The sequence below is a fragment of the Micromesistius poutassou genome, assembly GCF_964030765.1.
Source record: "Micromesistius poutassou genome assembly, chromosome: 14".
Taxonomy (NCBI): Eukaryota; Metazoa; Chordata; class Actinopteri; order Gadiformes; family Gadidae; genus Micromesistius; species Micromesistius poutassou.
The window spans coordinates 18,013,330-18,029,121 of record NC_140284.1 but is presented as its reverse complement, the minus strand read 5'-3'; the positions used below and the strand labels follow the sequence as shown (position 1 = coordinate 18,029,121).

The 15,792-nt window shown below is 42.2% G+C and overlaps 1 protein-coding gene across 1 annotated transcript in view; it reads right to left on the bottom strand.

Annotated features, from left to right (window-relative positions):
- ube2f (ubiquitin-conjugating enzyme E2F (putative)) overlaps positions 1-15,792 on the bottom strand; it is a 43,200-nt gene that overhangs the window by 21,806 nt on the left and 5,602 nt on the right. The window contains exons 4-7 of the mRNA XM_084478036.1: positions 14,020-14,085; positions 4,935-5,002; positions 2,224-2,294; positions 1,525-1,582 (exon numbers count right to left, since the gene is read on the bottom strand). Coding sequence (XP_084334162.1) covers positions 1,525-1,582; positions 2,224-2,294; positions 4,935-5,002; positions 14,020-14,085 — 263 coding nt within the window. The remainder of the gene's footprint in view (positions 1-1,524; positions 1,583-2,223; positions 2,295-4,934; positions 5,003-14,019; positions 14,086-15,792) is intronic.

Below are 15,792 nucleotides of genomic sequence, written 5' to 3'. Positions count from 1 at the left end.
TTTGTTCTCGTCCAAACATTTACAGCATCAGACAGTGAGAGTGGGAGAGAGAGAGATGATTCATCATTCCGTCTAGAAAATCAGACTTCTAAATGGTTGTTATTAGAAGGAAACCGATTGTGATTTTGGTTTGGTGGATTTCCCTCCCCGGAAACCAAACATAGTCTTGTCACTTATCATCAAATGACCCCCTCGATCCTCCAAAATCCATTGTCCGTTCTTGACATCACACATCATTATCTTTTCTTTCCTACTTCCTTCTGCTACTCCCTCTACACAATATCTCACACCCTTTCTCTCTCTCCACTCTTTCTGACACTCCATTAACTCTCTCTCTCTGTCCTTCCCTGTCCTTCTCTTCATCGCTACCTCTCTCTCTCTCCCTACCACTCAATCCGTACCTCCCACTATCTCTTCCCTCTCCCCCTTCATCTGCCTCTCTACCTCTTCCTCCATATCTTTCTCTAGTGACAGCAATCTTCCGGCAGGACGATCAGAAGACAGGGTAAAGGTCAAGATACATCTGGAAGCCCTAAGGGTGTTTGCTTTGGAAAAGAGTGGGGGGTGATGGACGTTTCGTGAATGAAAGAGGCAAATCCTTTGACTGACTAGCATGAGACAACAGACACCACCCTCACATTTCCTTGCTGAAGGGTGGGTTTGGTCCTTGTCAATGATTACAGGGTGTGCTGCGGATCCCAACATAAATCATTTGTAATTGAGTTCAATTGTTTTCAAACCACATTGAACACTCATCCATATAGAAGGGTCTTTCCCTGGATGAGACTAACCAAAGAGAAACCAGGATATGTGGACTAACGCAGTGGAAAGAAGAAAGACATCCAGAAACTGTTCTGCCAGCTTTAAGGACATTCTTTATATAATCTGAACCTAAATACCCTTGCAAATGTGTCCTAAAAAGGTAATCAAACACAGGTATATGGGATTCTTAATTTGAAAATCTCTTAAGATGTTTTTTTAGGAGACTTAAGGTATGTTTATTTGAAGAGCCATCTGCCTGATGTCATTGTTAACATACTTCTATTCATACCCGAGCAAGTGTTCTCTGAATAGAAACCATTTGCGGGATCTAACCATCAGGAGGGCCTTAGAGCCACTTTGCTAAGTATCCTGATCTGGTTTAACCCTTACTCCCTGAAGAGCAGCTTTTTCCCTTTCAACTGCGATAATGGTCAACATTATCATTTGGGCCAGCACATGGAGTAGAAGCACATCTAACCAAACCTCTCTTTCTACTTTATTTCAGGCCAAAGTTAACAACAGATGAGATATCTTTACTTTATGCGCTCACCACCCATGTCAAATAACTTGTCAATAACCTGCTCACTGAAACCCTCTGACACCACCCAGCTCCTTTGGGTGCACTAAATTGTATTATTTGAATAAACGCAAAAATGTATTGTGTATCTATTGCCAAAAATAAATTCTTGACTTCCTTTAAATATTCTGCTGGTGCAGTTTTTAGAACCTAAATAACCAAATATTAATAATAATGTTGTTTACCTTGAGTGATCGGGTGGGGGCCCAGCCTGTGCCATCGATGGAGTGTTCCCGCAACAAGCTGCACATACAGAATAACAGGTTTAATACTCACATACAGACCACTACACATACAGACCAAAGACATTAGTTTTATTTATGGAGTACAGGCATCAACACATTTAATCCTGGTCGGGAACACTAAGAAAACAAAGTGTTCTGGAAGAACACATTCAAAGCCCTCTAAGGAAATCTCACTTCTTCGGATGCATTTTGAATAAAGCCTATTTCAGGACTTTTGTTATTAATTTTCTCATTAATGTACAACTTTAGTATGCAAATTCAGTTCAGCGTGGTTACTTGTATCATCCTGAAACCACACAATATTCATAACAGAGCATAAGAATGATATAGAATTAGGGCTGTGTGATTAATCAAATTTTGATCGCGATTTAGATTTTTGTGCCAAACGATCTGCAAACATAATATAATCTAGTTGAAATGATTTCCAAAATAATCGTGATTATGATTTTTTCCATAATCGAGCAGCCCTATATAGAATAAGTCAGCTATCTGAAAGCTGTGCTCCTCATCTTCATCTCAAATGAACAATGGTTACCATCAACAGCACAGACAGCACAAATGAATTGTCAGTGTATAATAACCACATAACATGAGTTCTGTGAAAGGACTTAATGTTTGGACTGAGCAGAGCCTAGTTACCTCAGGCAGATCTCACCAGTCTCAGCAATGTTTGGGTGCCATATTCTGGTCAGACATTTCACTTTTGGAGGCTGAGAGAGAGAGAGAGAGAGAGAGAGAGAGAGAGAGAGAGAGAGAGAGAGAGAGAGAGAGAGAGAGAGAAAACAAGGGAAGAGAAACAAATTAGGAAATATAGAGATAAGATAAGATGTGAGATAACAGACACTTTGAGACAACAGACAGTTGAATGATAAAATGAATGCTTCATCTTGAGCACACAAGAGCCTGTCTCCCCTGAAGCAACCTTCCTGCAATTCAGCAAAAACTCCTTGGATGCACGGGTTAAACTAACACAGGCATTCCTTTCTTAAGTACTGGAAAGAACTGTAGCTTACCAAACAATCAATCATCATTTCAGTCCGGGTTAAGGACTTCCACTGAAACTGCTGTGACCAGAGTGGTTAATGTCCTTCTCATTACCATGGACAGCAACGCAAGCTCCCTGCTGCTACGGCTTTTCCCCTTTGATACAATTGACCAAAGCATCGTTCTGGGTCGTCTCAAACATTATGTTGGCATGTAAAGCTTGGCTCTTCTTTGTTTTAGGTCTTCTCACATGAATGGAACACTTTATTGTTTTTTGTGAAGATTCCTAATTTAAACACTTCTTTAGCAGAGCTTTGCTCTTCCCCAAGGGTCGCTCCTTGGTCCCCTGCTCTTTGCAATCTATATGCTTTTTCTAGCTGATATTATTCACAGCTATGGAATTAGCTTTCACTGTTATGCCAACGAAGCTTAAATCAACATTAGATCAAACGAATACTTTCAGATCCAGAAGGTTGAATCTCGCCTGACTGAAATTTAGATACCCCCATAACTATTTGCAGTTAAGCACAGGGAAAACGTGGCTCGTATTCATTGGCCCTGAAGCAACAAAGACACACATTTTGAGGACGTTTTGAGGGTACTGTTTTGAGGGCTTTGATGTCTCCCAAAGTTCCCGTATCAAAAACGTTGGTGTCTTGTAGGACCCTACCCTTTCTTTTGATCTCAGTATCTCAGATCAAAAGATCTCAGCTCTCAGTACAGCTGAATTTCCCTGTGAGCCAGCACTAGCTTAACTCTGCTTCGGATCGGTACAACATCGGCCCTACATGTTCCTTGTGCACCTTGCCCCATTTAACCAGACTGTCATCTCTGTTTCAGTGTGTTGCTATGATTGTGACTGGACGCCTTAAAAACACCTGACACATAGCATCTTGCTTACCAGCAGGCACCCCATTACCATGGACAAAACCCATTTTCAATTTGGTTGACGTTGTATTTAAATTTTGTGCGCATACTTTTTTTTCCATTATGGCACCCGTTGTACTTCTTACCATCCCTGGTAGGAGGGATCCCCCACTCAGTTCCTTCTCAAGAGTTGTTTTTTCATGCCCTGGGGTTTGGAGATGTCATAAATACGTGACCTGTAAAGCCCTTTGAGACTGTTCCTGTGCTTATGCAAATGAAAGGGACTTGACCTGACTTGATAAAGCGGCTGAAGAGGTGCTTTGTGTGACAACTCAATTTCCTTTTAAGCATTGTGATATTCACACACACACACACACACACACACACACACACACACACACACACACACACACACACACACACACACACACACACACACACACACACAGTACCTCTGCATGTTAACTGTGATTGGTAAGTCAGGTGAGGTTATGTCCTGATATGCCACAGAGAGGTGCAATGTTGTGATTTTCCGTGGTAGAACACAGAATAAATATTATACTGTTTATACTCGTCACTTTGAACCATCACAAGTGCACTTGACTATTTCCCCATCCGGTGGAGCCAAAATAAACCCCAGTTTCTTCATCCCACGTACCAGCGTGACGCATGCATGGACGGTGTTTTGAACCTCAGTGAGTCGTACTGAAGGACTGAAGCACATTTCAGTGTAACTTTCAGTTTCAGGGTTTTAAGTGGTCCTGAGCCAGCGATGTCATCGCTAGAGCATTAAAATGGTTCAACATGGAAAACTGTGGTGGCAGCATTATATCTTTTGTTTATGTTATTGATTACAAGCTGGTATTAATGTTTACAAGTGAACCCTGTAAACATCTAAGAAATATTACAGGGTAAAATAAATAGAATAAAATGCAGTATAATACGATAGATTAGACTAAAATATGATAGTGCCATGCGGTGGTGCGGTGTGGTGTGGTGGAATACCTCCACATAAAGTCATAACAATATGTCAGCAGACATTAGTGTGCATCTTCATGGCTGTTGGACACTTTATTTTATTTTATTTATTTTTTTATTTAACCTTTATTTATCCAGGTAAGTCCCTTTGAGACCTTTTGCCTCTTTTTCAAGGGAGCCCTGACATACAGACATATAGATATTGGACAAAAAACATGACGAAACATAGAAACAGAGCACGTAGACATTACACAAAAATACGACAAAACATACATAACACTGGGAAGATTCAATTACAAAAAAACAGGTAAGGCAAAGTAAGACATAACGCATAAAAACACATAGAAACACACTGAAAGGTTTGTTAGTGAAGGCGTTTACAACTGTCAGATCTAAGGTGTTTGAGTATTTTTTTTAAATGGTTAACACTGGTTTACACTTGTGTGATAACACAGCAAGGGACACACACAGACAGAGAAAGCCAAGCCAAGAGCGGGGGAAATGAAGGCTGCATCACTCACCACCATGTTGTAGGCTTCTGGGACATCAATTTCAAACTGGAACCTTCCACTCTGGTAGTAGCCCTCATCTGGAGGGTAGAGACATAGGGAGAGAGATGCAGAGGGAGAGAGAGAGAAAGATGCAGAGAGAGAGAGAGATGCAGAGAGAGAGAGAGAGAGAGAGAGAGAGAGAGAGAGAGAGAGAGAGAGAAAAGAGCATTGACTAGTTACATTTGTATCTTATTGTTTTAGTTGTCAGTGTAAATGGATCTTCCCATGCCAATAAAGCCCATTGAACTGAATTGAATTGAGAGATGTAGATGGAGGGAGATATGAATCAAGGCCAAGTGAATTCACATTTAAGACCAGAAATTGACTGTGTCAGACAAAGATAAACAACCTCCAGTAAACTAAATTACATTCCAAAGAGATGCTACTTCAAGAAATTTATGATTTGAATAGGCACCCAGTAGGTCTGGCACTAGACCCTTTATGGAAGACGTATACATCACTAAACTTAGCCAAAGACATATTTTGATACTCTTTATTTTTAATATACAGAAATGAATGTAACGGTTGGTGGTCGTTTTCTCCCCTGTGTAAAATCACTTACCTTTCCCATTAAAACCAAAACACAATCCACAAAATATAATGACTCAATTATCATTAGTATAAAAAGGGCTGTTATCTGATCTGACTTTGTGGAGAACACTGCACCCAACAGGTTAGAGTCATTCATGAAACAATTCAAAATATACAGTAATCAGCAGAAATAATGCTGGGCGCAGAACGTATGCCCCTTCCAAGGGGAAAACGTTAGCAATTACCTTCTGCTAAAGAAGACTGTGAAACAACAGAAGAAAACACATTAGCTGCAGTGGCATTTTTAGCAAAGTCTATATCTGTATTTATATTGAAAATAAGAATTTAGGCAAATAGGGACCACTATTAGATAGTACATAGAGGGATAAATCTACTGTTATTAGTAGATATATCCCTCATAAACCTCCCCCTATAGATATATTATTAAAACTAAAACAATAAGATACAAACGTAATATATATGTAATTCAATAATAGTCACAATAATCAGCATCCCATGCAGATTTTTTGTCCATATTTGAATCTGTATAATCTATACCAGCATAACCATATAAAAATATACACACACATACAGAAATACCATGACTCAGAACGAGGGGAAATACAAAATAGGGGGAAAAAAAATAGGGGAAAATGTGTGCGCTGTGTGTAGGAAGTGTAGGAAGGGAAACAAGCCTCAATTGACCCCCCCGCGTATTGACTGACTGCACATGGTTCAAAGATCCGGATTTCTAGCACTGTGGTACCAAAAACAAGCCGCCGCCGGTCTCCTGAACAGCCCAGGGTAATTGAAGACCCAGCTGTTAAAGCCAGGGACTGCACAGCATTCACAGGGAAAAGAAAGTCAGCGGAGACAGATTGTTAAAACCGTCAACCTTTATGGCTGGCTGTACACCTCCACAGTCAGCACTTTATGGACCTACGTGTAGAATAAACTGTAATTGCCAACTTGTTCGTTTACCGGGAATATTTACTTGACCACTTTTTAATCATTTAGAAGACGCTTTTATCCAAAGCCACTTAGAGTGAATTCCTGAAGGGGCAGGTAGGGTTAAGGGTATCTTGCTCATAGACTGTGGACATTGGCGTTCTAACCCAGATTTCTTCAGCTATGTCACAAATGTTTTTATATATGCATTTAGAAACAGGAGTTTGAATGTTATGGATGCTACACACACACACACACAAACAACAGCAGCATCTGCGATACAGTCCATAACTTTTCCTTAATGCCATAGCTTGGATGGACGGGGAGGGATGGTACTTTTTTTTTTAGTTACTAAAATTACTTTCCCTAATACAATGTATTCTATAGTTCCTGCAATGTCGAAAAGCGTGAAGCAAGAACATTTTCCAGTAGACACTCATTACATTACAACTCTCAAGAATGAGTAAATCTATGGGTGAAGATTTTACACCTACAGCAAATTGGGTGTTCAATCAGCCTTGCCATTACCTAGGAGTCTTGTGGGTTGCACCGAGCACTTTACCACTTTAAGTACATTCATTGAAATTAACATCAGTAAATGCAGTAATAAGCATAATTATAAAGCAATAGCATAGGGGTTATGTTTACGATAAGGTTCAGGAGCAGTGGCTCAACCCTAACCACAATAAATACGGTATAAAGCAGAAAAACGACCGGAATGTTGCTATAGATAAAAGTGTTTGCCAAATGACTGTAAGGGCCCAGAGGGTGTAGTTAGCATCACCTGGGAGAGGGGGGACAAAGGTGTAGCTCATCACAGGGCCAGACGCAGCCGCCGCAAGTGAGCATGATTACTGGAAGTTACTGAGATGCGGTCTGTATCATGTTCACTCTCTCCTGCAGTAACTCCTTCCTAAAAAGCAGTTGTAAAGCGTAATTGTTGTTTGGTGTTGTTGAACAAGGAGGTCAAAATAAAGTGGTGACTGAATGCCTTCCTAGAGCCAGCGGTAGCTTTAAGCCTGCTCCAATGACTGACTGGTGAACGGCCTGGAGGAGGGTCCCTGGTGGAACACAGCGTGCTGGGCTTCTGAAGGCTTCAAGAATATATATATATATATAATATATAAGAAATTATAATAGACGGTAACATTTATCATTAGCCTGTATACCACGTATACAACCCGACCAAAAAAAGGGTAAAAAAAAATCCTATTCTACTAGCTTTGGAATTTAGAGAGGGGAAGACACAGACACACATAACTTTTTTTTTTAATCACAATTGTTTCAATGGGACATGCAAACCAAATCTTGCTTGTATCACACAGGTTATGCTTCACATTGGACATCAATTAGACACACAGACATGCAGCTTCCCGGCTAGAAAGGGGACTGATAAGCTTGATATACTATGTCTCCTGTCCCTATATTCTTACATTGGTATCTCTCTCCCTCTCTGCACTATATGCTCACACACACACATGGTCACTGGAGATAAGGTGGTCCACCCCGGCCTCTAGTCACACAATACAGAGACATTGTTAGGCCCAGCAAACACACTCCCGTGAATTATAGAGGACAATACAGACAGAGGTGTCTCACAATGGGAGGAGAGAGAAGAGAGGGATGGGGAGGAGGAGGGGGGAGAGGGATGGAGAGTAGAGGAGAGGGATAGAGAGGGGAGAGAGGGATGGAGAGTAGAGGAGGAGGGGAGGAGGAGGGGAGAGGTGGAGAAGAGAGGGATGGAGAAGAGGAGGGGAGAGAGGGATGGAGAGTAGAGGAGAGGGATGGAGAAGGGAGAGAGGGATGGAGAGTAGAGGAGGAGGGGAGGAGGAGGGGAGAGGTGGAGAAGAGAGGGATGAGAAGAGGGGAGAGAGGGATGGAGAGTAGAGGAGAGGGATGGAGAAGGGAGAGAGGGATGGAGAGTAGAGGAGGGGAGGAGGAGGGGAGCGATGGAGAAGAGAGGGATGGAGAAGAGGAGGGGAGAGAGGGATGGAGAGGAGGGGAGAGAGGGATGGATAGTAGCGGAGAGGGATGGAGAGGAGGAGGGGAAAGAGGGTTGAAGAGGGGAGGAGAAGGGGAGAGAGGGAATGAGAGAGGAGGAGGAGGAGGAGGAGAGAGCGGGATGGAGAGGAGAGAAGAGGAGACGAGGAGGAGGAGAGAGGGAGGGAGGGAAGGAAGAGAGAGGGGGATGGAGAAAAGAGGAGGAGGAGGAGTGATGGGTGGAGAGGAAAGAGAGGAAGCGACAAATACAGAGAAATGGAGAGGATGAGGGAAGAGGAGTTTGGGGATGAGAGAATGAGAAAGTGAGTGGGGGGAGTGAGAGGGATAAAGGAAAAAGGGTAGACATAGGTGATTAGAAGGGAGGAGAGACACTGAGGACAAAGAGGGAGTGATGGGTGGAGATGAGAAAAGGAGGCAGAGACCAGTGGGGATTGACAATAAGGAGGACCAAAATAGGAGAGTGGGTGGAATGATGTTCTGGAAAAGAGAGCAAGAGAAGCAGAGAGAACGGCAGAGCACAAATGGAGTGAGATGAAGACAGAGAATGGCTAATCATTCGCGTCACAAAACATAAATAAGTCAGGAATTTCCGCTGTACTGGAAGTGGGAACAATCAGACCCTTCCGAAGGGAACACACACACACACACACACACACACACACACACACACACACACACACACACACACACACACACACACACACACACACACACACACACGTACTCTCGCAAAGACATGCGTGCGTGCACACACAGCTCACACACACGCCAAGCTGCCAACTGTGTGATTAACCCCTAATAACCTAATAACCTGCTACATCAAATGATGGGGTAAATGGTAAACGCTTTTATCCAAAGCGCTTTACAATACTGCCTCACATTCACCCATTCATGCACACGGTGGAGGTGAGGCATCTTGCTCAGGGACACTTCGACACTCAGCTAGGAGGAGCCGGGGGATCGAACTAGCAACCTTGCGGTTACCAGCCAACCCGCTCTACCTCCTGAGCTACTGCCGCCACACGGGTGCAGTAGGCCGTTCGCAGAGCAGCGCTCTTGAGGTCAGGGGCCGATGGAAAAGAGTGGTATTTCTGGCAAGGATCAAAAGCACATCAAACAATAATAGCGCATCAAAGAGCAAGATTAGGGCACTAAGTGGAGAAGGGTCACCATGGGTCAGATGGCTTCACGACAACATTACCCTTGTATCGTCTCCAAACAAAAGGGCTGGGAGATTAAAGGGCCAACTAATTAGGTTGGATTGCGTCCCAGAGAATGCTAACTAAGCATGGCTAGCCTTTTATTTATCTTCTTTACACACGTATGTATTCTATTCTATAGGATCTCTAACTAGCACACTCTCTTGCTCTCCCACATATTTAAGTTCCTCATTAAAGTTCCCTTGCTTCAATAATAGAAAACTCATTAAAATCCAGATGAATGGTGATCGGGTGAAGATGCATAATAAAACCAATGTGTACAGTCCATTGTGCTCACCAGTGGTTATCCAATACACCAGTGGGTTCAGAGGAGACGATTTCAACATTTTAAGGGATTAAAGAAGGTCAAATGTTAATAAGAAACAAATTAAGTCAGGGAGCTATTATTGAGTGTTATTTGATAGAATGACATAGCCATTGGCCTGGGTTTAAGTGAGTGGAATGTGCTGTGAGAATATCTCACAGCACACACTATCTCCATTTGACTGCACCCATCTCTGTATTAGTCAATTTAGATATAAGACCCGGATAAATTCTGATCAGTCAGGGCATCAATCTTGCCTATCAATCAGGGGCCTGAATGCAACATTTCTCAATGGTGGAGAACCGTGGTGGAGAAATCTTGCCTCTCTTCTACTCTCTCTCTCTTTACAACTCTCAAATCGTACCTACCGCAACCTTGATACCGACACAGCCCAAGAAATCATGACTACAGGAAATTCATGTTTGATGCGCCTTAAGCAAAATCCCTTTTACATGACACCAGATCCTAAAGAAATAAAATGACCCCGAGATGGCTTGGTCCCATAATTAAAGAAGGCCAAAGGGAGACAATTAACAGTCCAGCCCATAGAAAATACCAACCTAAGACCACAGGCATTTGGGCAGAGGGTTCGAGCCCTAAAGTGTTGCAGGCGGCCCTATTCTTCATGAATAAACACACACCCACAAACACGGCATGGGAAACACAGGATTACGCCTTGCTTAGTTAATTCAGTGGTTGGCAATTAGGAAAAACAGCCTAAATGAAACGTGTGTGTGAATCGTTTAAGATCATTATCGCCTGGTAATTTTTGGACCAGTTTTCTGCACGACAGGGGGTAATGTTGAATAGAAACAGTGAATCTTTTGTGAAGAACTTTCCTTCACACACACACACACACACACACACACACACACACACACACACACACACACACACACACACACACACACACACACACACACACACACACACACACACACACACACACACACACAATCTTGGGAGATAATGAATAAATGATCATGTATTGATAAATAGACACAATATTCTTTAAAATAAGTTTAGGATCAACTCAACTAAATCGAAAAGTTTATTTTATTAATAGATTAATGGCCGGCATAAACTAAGGAGGTGTTCACGCTGGAGAACTCAACCCTGGCTCTCCTCAACATTACCTTAAGACCTCATAGGAATACATCAAACGACTGAGGAGGCTCATCATGAGCGGCAGGCACAGAAAGAGAGAGGAGACTGAGAGAGAGATAAGAGAGAGCATGATGAGAGTACAACGATGAGAGTATAAGCAAAGAAAGGAAGATAACAGAGACAGATCGAGGGACAAACAAGAGATCTTAAACGTCCTTGTTCTTCTTCTCTGGCAATTAAAAGGATTTGAATTATGAATAGTTTAGGTATCGAGTCTAGAGGTGACAATCTCCGTATTGAATTATTGAAAAGGACTGTAGCAACAGACCTCACTATAATTGCTCTTTTGCTTTTCCCGGGCAACGTTTTGCCCGGGGAAAGCGTCGATGTGGCGTCGGCAGTTTCGCTGCATTTTGTCTTGATTGATCCAAAAGTAGCGCGGTAGGGTGAGAGTATACACAAGTCTGACGGTACATTTCTTCACCTTATATGTTTCTGCTCCCCAGCATATAAGGCCTGGAGAGGGGGGACGTATCTAATCGTACTTTTCATGCTTGCGACTGTCACTCAGACAATATCTTAGTATTCTTACATAGTATTCAATTACTTACAATTACTACAGCTGTGGCGAGAGAAATGTACCATGTGGCGAGAGAAAAACTGCCATTTGTGCTCTTCATTTTCATTTTTGGACTAAACTACTTTCTTAAAATCGACACAAAATAAAAATAAAAAGGACACACACTACATCACAATGCTATCATGAATAGAAATGTGGTAAATGAGCAGATTAAGCTATTAACCTGTAAGGTTAATAGCTTCGGGTCAGGAGTGTATGCAGCCCAGACGAGGCATGGAGCACCATGTCGTGTAAAGGCGCCACACATACGACGACTAGATTTGAGGTCTTGTTCTGTGTTTCTCAATGAGTGGCGTGGCCTGGGGTGCCAAGGTTTAGAGGATTGCTGGATGTGTTAGGGCGAGGGTGTAAGGCGCCGCTGGTGTGAGTGGTCTCATTGAAAAGGTTGAAAATTTATTTATTTATTTATTTGGTAGCGAGTCCAATGTGCGACCTCTCTCTAGTCTCTCCATGTTTTATAACATTTTGAGGACGTTGCGAAGATAAATGCATAAAGCATCATCAAGCAAAGGTCAAACAAAAAAGAGGAATAAAAAAGAAAGAAAGAAAGAAGGCTTATTGACGCAGGGGCAGACCTGACTCCGTTCCACCTCACCCTGTACACCTCAGACTTGGTCCAAAATACTGGCGCCTGCCCCCGGCAGAAATTCAATGTACCAGGGATGGTGAGGAGACCTAGGACAGAGCTGTGGTGGACAGCCTCGTTGACTGGTGTGAGCTCAACCACCTGCAGCTCAACATCGGTAAGACGAAGGAGAAATTGCGTTTGGCTAGAGAACGCGTGGGCGAGTGCATGCTTGCGTGCGTGTGTATGAGAGACTGAGTGAACATGCATTAGACCAAATTAACTGTGTGAAAAGTAAGCAAAACAACTGAATGCAAGCAAGCAATAAAAAGACAATGAAAGGAAAAATTTGATATCAGAAAGGTAAAACAAAAGGAAAAGGAGGAATAAAAAAGAAAAAGAAAGCATAACACAAGCAAGGGAAACACCCTAGGGATGGTAGTAATTATGCACCATTGTGTGCTGTACTCTGACAGCTAGTGTGTTGTGTTAGCACACTGCTGAGTAAGCAGAGCCAGAGAGGCTACCGCCCTTAACAGCATTAGCTCTCTGAATTCAATCTCTCTCTCTCTCTCTCTCTCTCTCTCTCTCTCTCTCTCTCTCTCTCTCTCTCTCTCTCTCTCTCTCTCTCTCTCTCTCTCTCTCTCTCTCTCTCTCTCTCTCTCTCTCTCTCTCTCTCTCTCTCTCTCTCTCTCCCTCTCCCTCTCTCTCCCTCTCTCTCACTCTCTCTCCCTCTCCCTCCCTCCCTCCCTCTTCCCCCCACCCCCCGTAGAAGAATAAGGGATGATGTTAGAGAATGTTACTAGTTTTAGCTTTGGGGGCAGACCTCAGTATAGTGACATCTAGCTATAAGACAACAGGACATTGCTGGCCTACCTTCCCCAGGAGCCACAATCACATTTTGGGGGACATTTGGTTTGTTTGTGTTGACACAGCAGAAATAATGAGTCTGATGCAAACTGTATGTGGACTTTTGTTAAACCAAGTCCCACACTGTGTGTCAAAATACAAATACAAAGTAGGCTTTTACTATTGTGTTTTCAGACCTCAAGCCATAAAGTCAACCAGAAAGAACTGTTTTAAATCATGCATTCGTTACGCAGTTTCACTGTTGGTAGCCACCCAACCCGACGGAACCTAGCGTAGCCATGCAACCAAATTACCTGCAACGAAACAGCCAAGTCCAACCATTCAGCACTGTTTAATTAAATTTCTTAGTTATTATCTTTAAATTAATTGTAATAATTCATGTTAGTAAATCTCTAACCTCAAACTCGGGATATTGTTTTGCTTGCGTGACAAATAAACACAAATAACAAAAAAATTTAAAACAAGTAAAAACAAATAAACCGCTAATAAAAACAAATAAATCCCTGCAAAAAGTGTTATCTCGTTTATATTTGGCATGTTCATGTGTAGTATATACTAAAACAATTATTCACTTCGCCTTCGACGAATAATAGTTAATTATAGCGTCAATGTTAAGTCATAAGGGATAAATAATGATATTGATACATGACCTTGTGAGCCTCATGAGTACTGCAATAGTGCATGGGATGAAGTAGCAATTGAAGTTTGTTGTGATCATCAGACTACGATACTATGATACTAGACTTGATACTAGAAAATGCACACCCTATCACCAGTGAAAAGTTATGTTTTATCTTATTGTGTAGGAATTATTATGATTATCATACCATTTTTATTGCATTTTGTGGTTGTTATTGTCACTGTCTTACCGGGGGAGACGGCCAGGTGAAAGTGATGCAGTTTGTCCTCATCTGGGAAATTGGCTTTGCACGTAGCTGTAGGAAAGACATAAAGAAAGAGTGGTTATTATTTGTACGTTGGCATCGGTTAGGTATCATGTTCCCCAGACTACAGAACTACAAGCTGCAGAACCAACAACGCAGCCTCTGACTCTGACATCCGAGCCATTGGGCAAAACTCACAACCATCATCCAACCATTCATTTATTCATTATCTCCTGGTGGAAAGACACTGTTTTGATGTAACCATTTATATTGCTGCATATATATACATACATTTACGCAAACATATACAATAAACAATAAACAATCCTGACATGCAGTGACTATCTTTGTGCTTTGTGTCTGTCTCATCAGTCAGCGTGGTTTGTGTTTTACTTGGGCAGAGGAAGTCACATGCCATCACCCTCTATTGGCCATGTGATAGCATTACAGTGAATGTCATTAAATGCGCTTTCTTAACTCCTAGACATAATGAAATGAAGTACACCATTTAAATTTGACACCATTTATGGTATTATTTAGGTTACAGTTTTTCTGGTTTGCGACACTGATTACATTGTTGTGCTTTGTCCATCAAGGACGAAAATCAAGCATTTCTTTGCCATTGGTTTCCACATACATTTGTATACGTTTGTCATGTGCAATTCAATAAGAACCTATGACATCATAGTCAGACCAGAGCATGTGGACCACCCAACCAAACAGCATCTATACCGAAACCAGCCTGCAGTCAACTGGGCGGGCCGGACCACATGTCTTTGATCAACCTCAGGATTATCTTAATACTCTCTGAGAAACAGGCAGCCTCTTTCCTACGAGAATGAACTCCGTCATAATCGCATTCAGAGGCCCTTTGGTCCTGTGGATGTACTCATCCACAGGATGTAAATCAAACTATCTACAAGGAAAAGCTCTAGGCTTCCGCTCGCATTTGAATGATCCCAGCTGGGAAATACGGGAGCCACATTAGAGAGTACAGCACAGAGAACAAAAATAAGAGATTCAAGTTCAATTCAAGCAACAATACAACAACAAAATATATAAGGAACATATGTGTATATATATATATATATATACACACAATAAGAGTGGTAGAAATGTGAAGGCATTATGCACAGAGTCCTGATATGAAAACAGGAAATGCATTTCGGTGCTGTTGAGTCATCATGATTTGCTGTCATTGTAGATGAATGTCATGGCCTGACCTGACCTTCTAGTGCAGGGTAGAGAACCCAGTCACGGCCTGTTTGCATATGCAAATTCATAACCAGATCACGCACAACCATATTGTGATTTCAAGTAGTATTCTCCACCGCAGGCTCCTAAATCCACGGAGCACAGCTACGACAGAGAGAAGTTTCTGGTGCAGGTTTTTCTGGTCTTTTAAATTTTCCACTGCATAGAACTTAAAAAAATGTTGTGTCATGTTGTGCCATGCACAGGAAGGGTATGCTAATTTGAGTAATTTCCCAGAGGCATCTTGTTGCGAACGTGTGTAGGCGTCTCCTCACATTGGGGATTCCAGCACAATTAACGTTCCACTGAAACCATATAGCTGGACATGTTTTGTATTCGTTTGGCAGACGCCTTTGCCCAAGAGCGACCTCAGCTAAGTCAGGTTCAGAGATCAGGCTGACAAGTCCTTAAAGAGCAGGCAGGCTTAGTGCATCTTGCCGAAACGCACAGGGTGTGGAGATTGGGGATCAAACCCAGTACCTTCATAGGATATTTAGTATATTG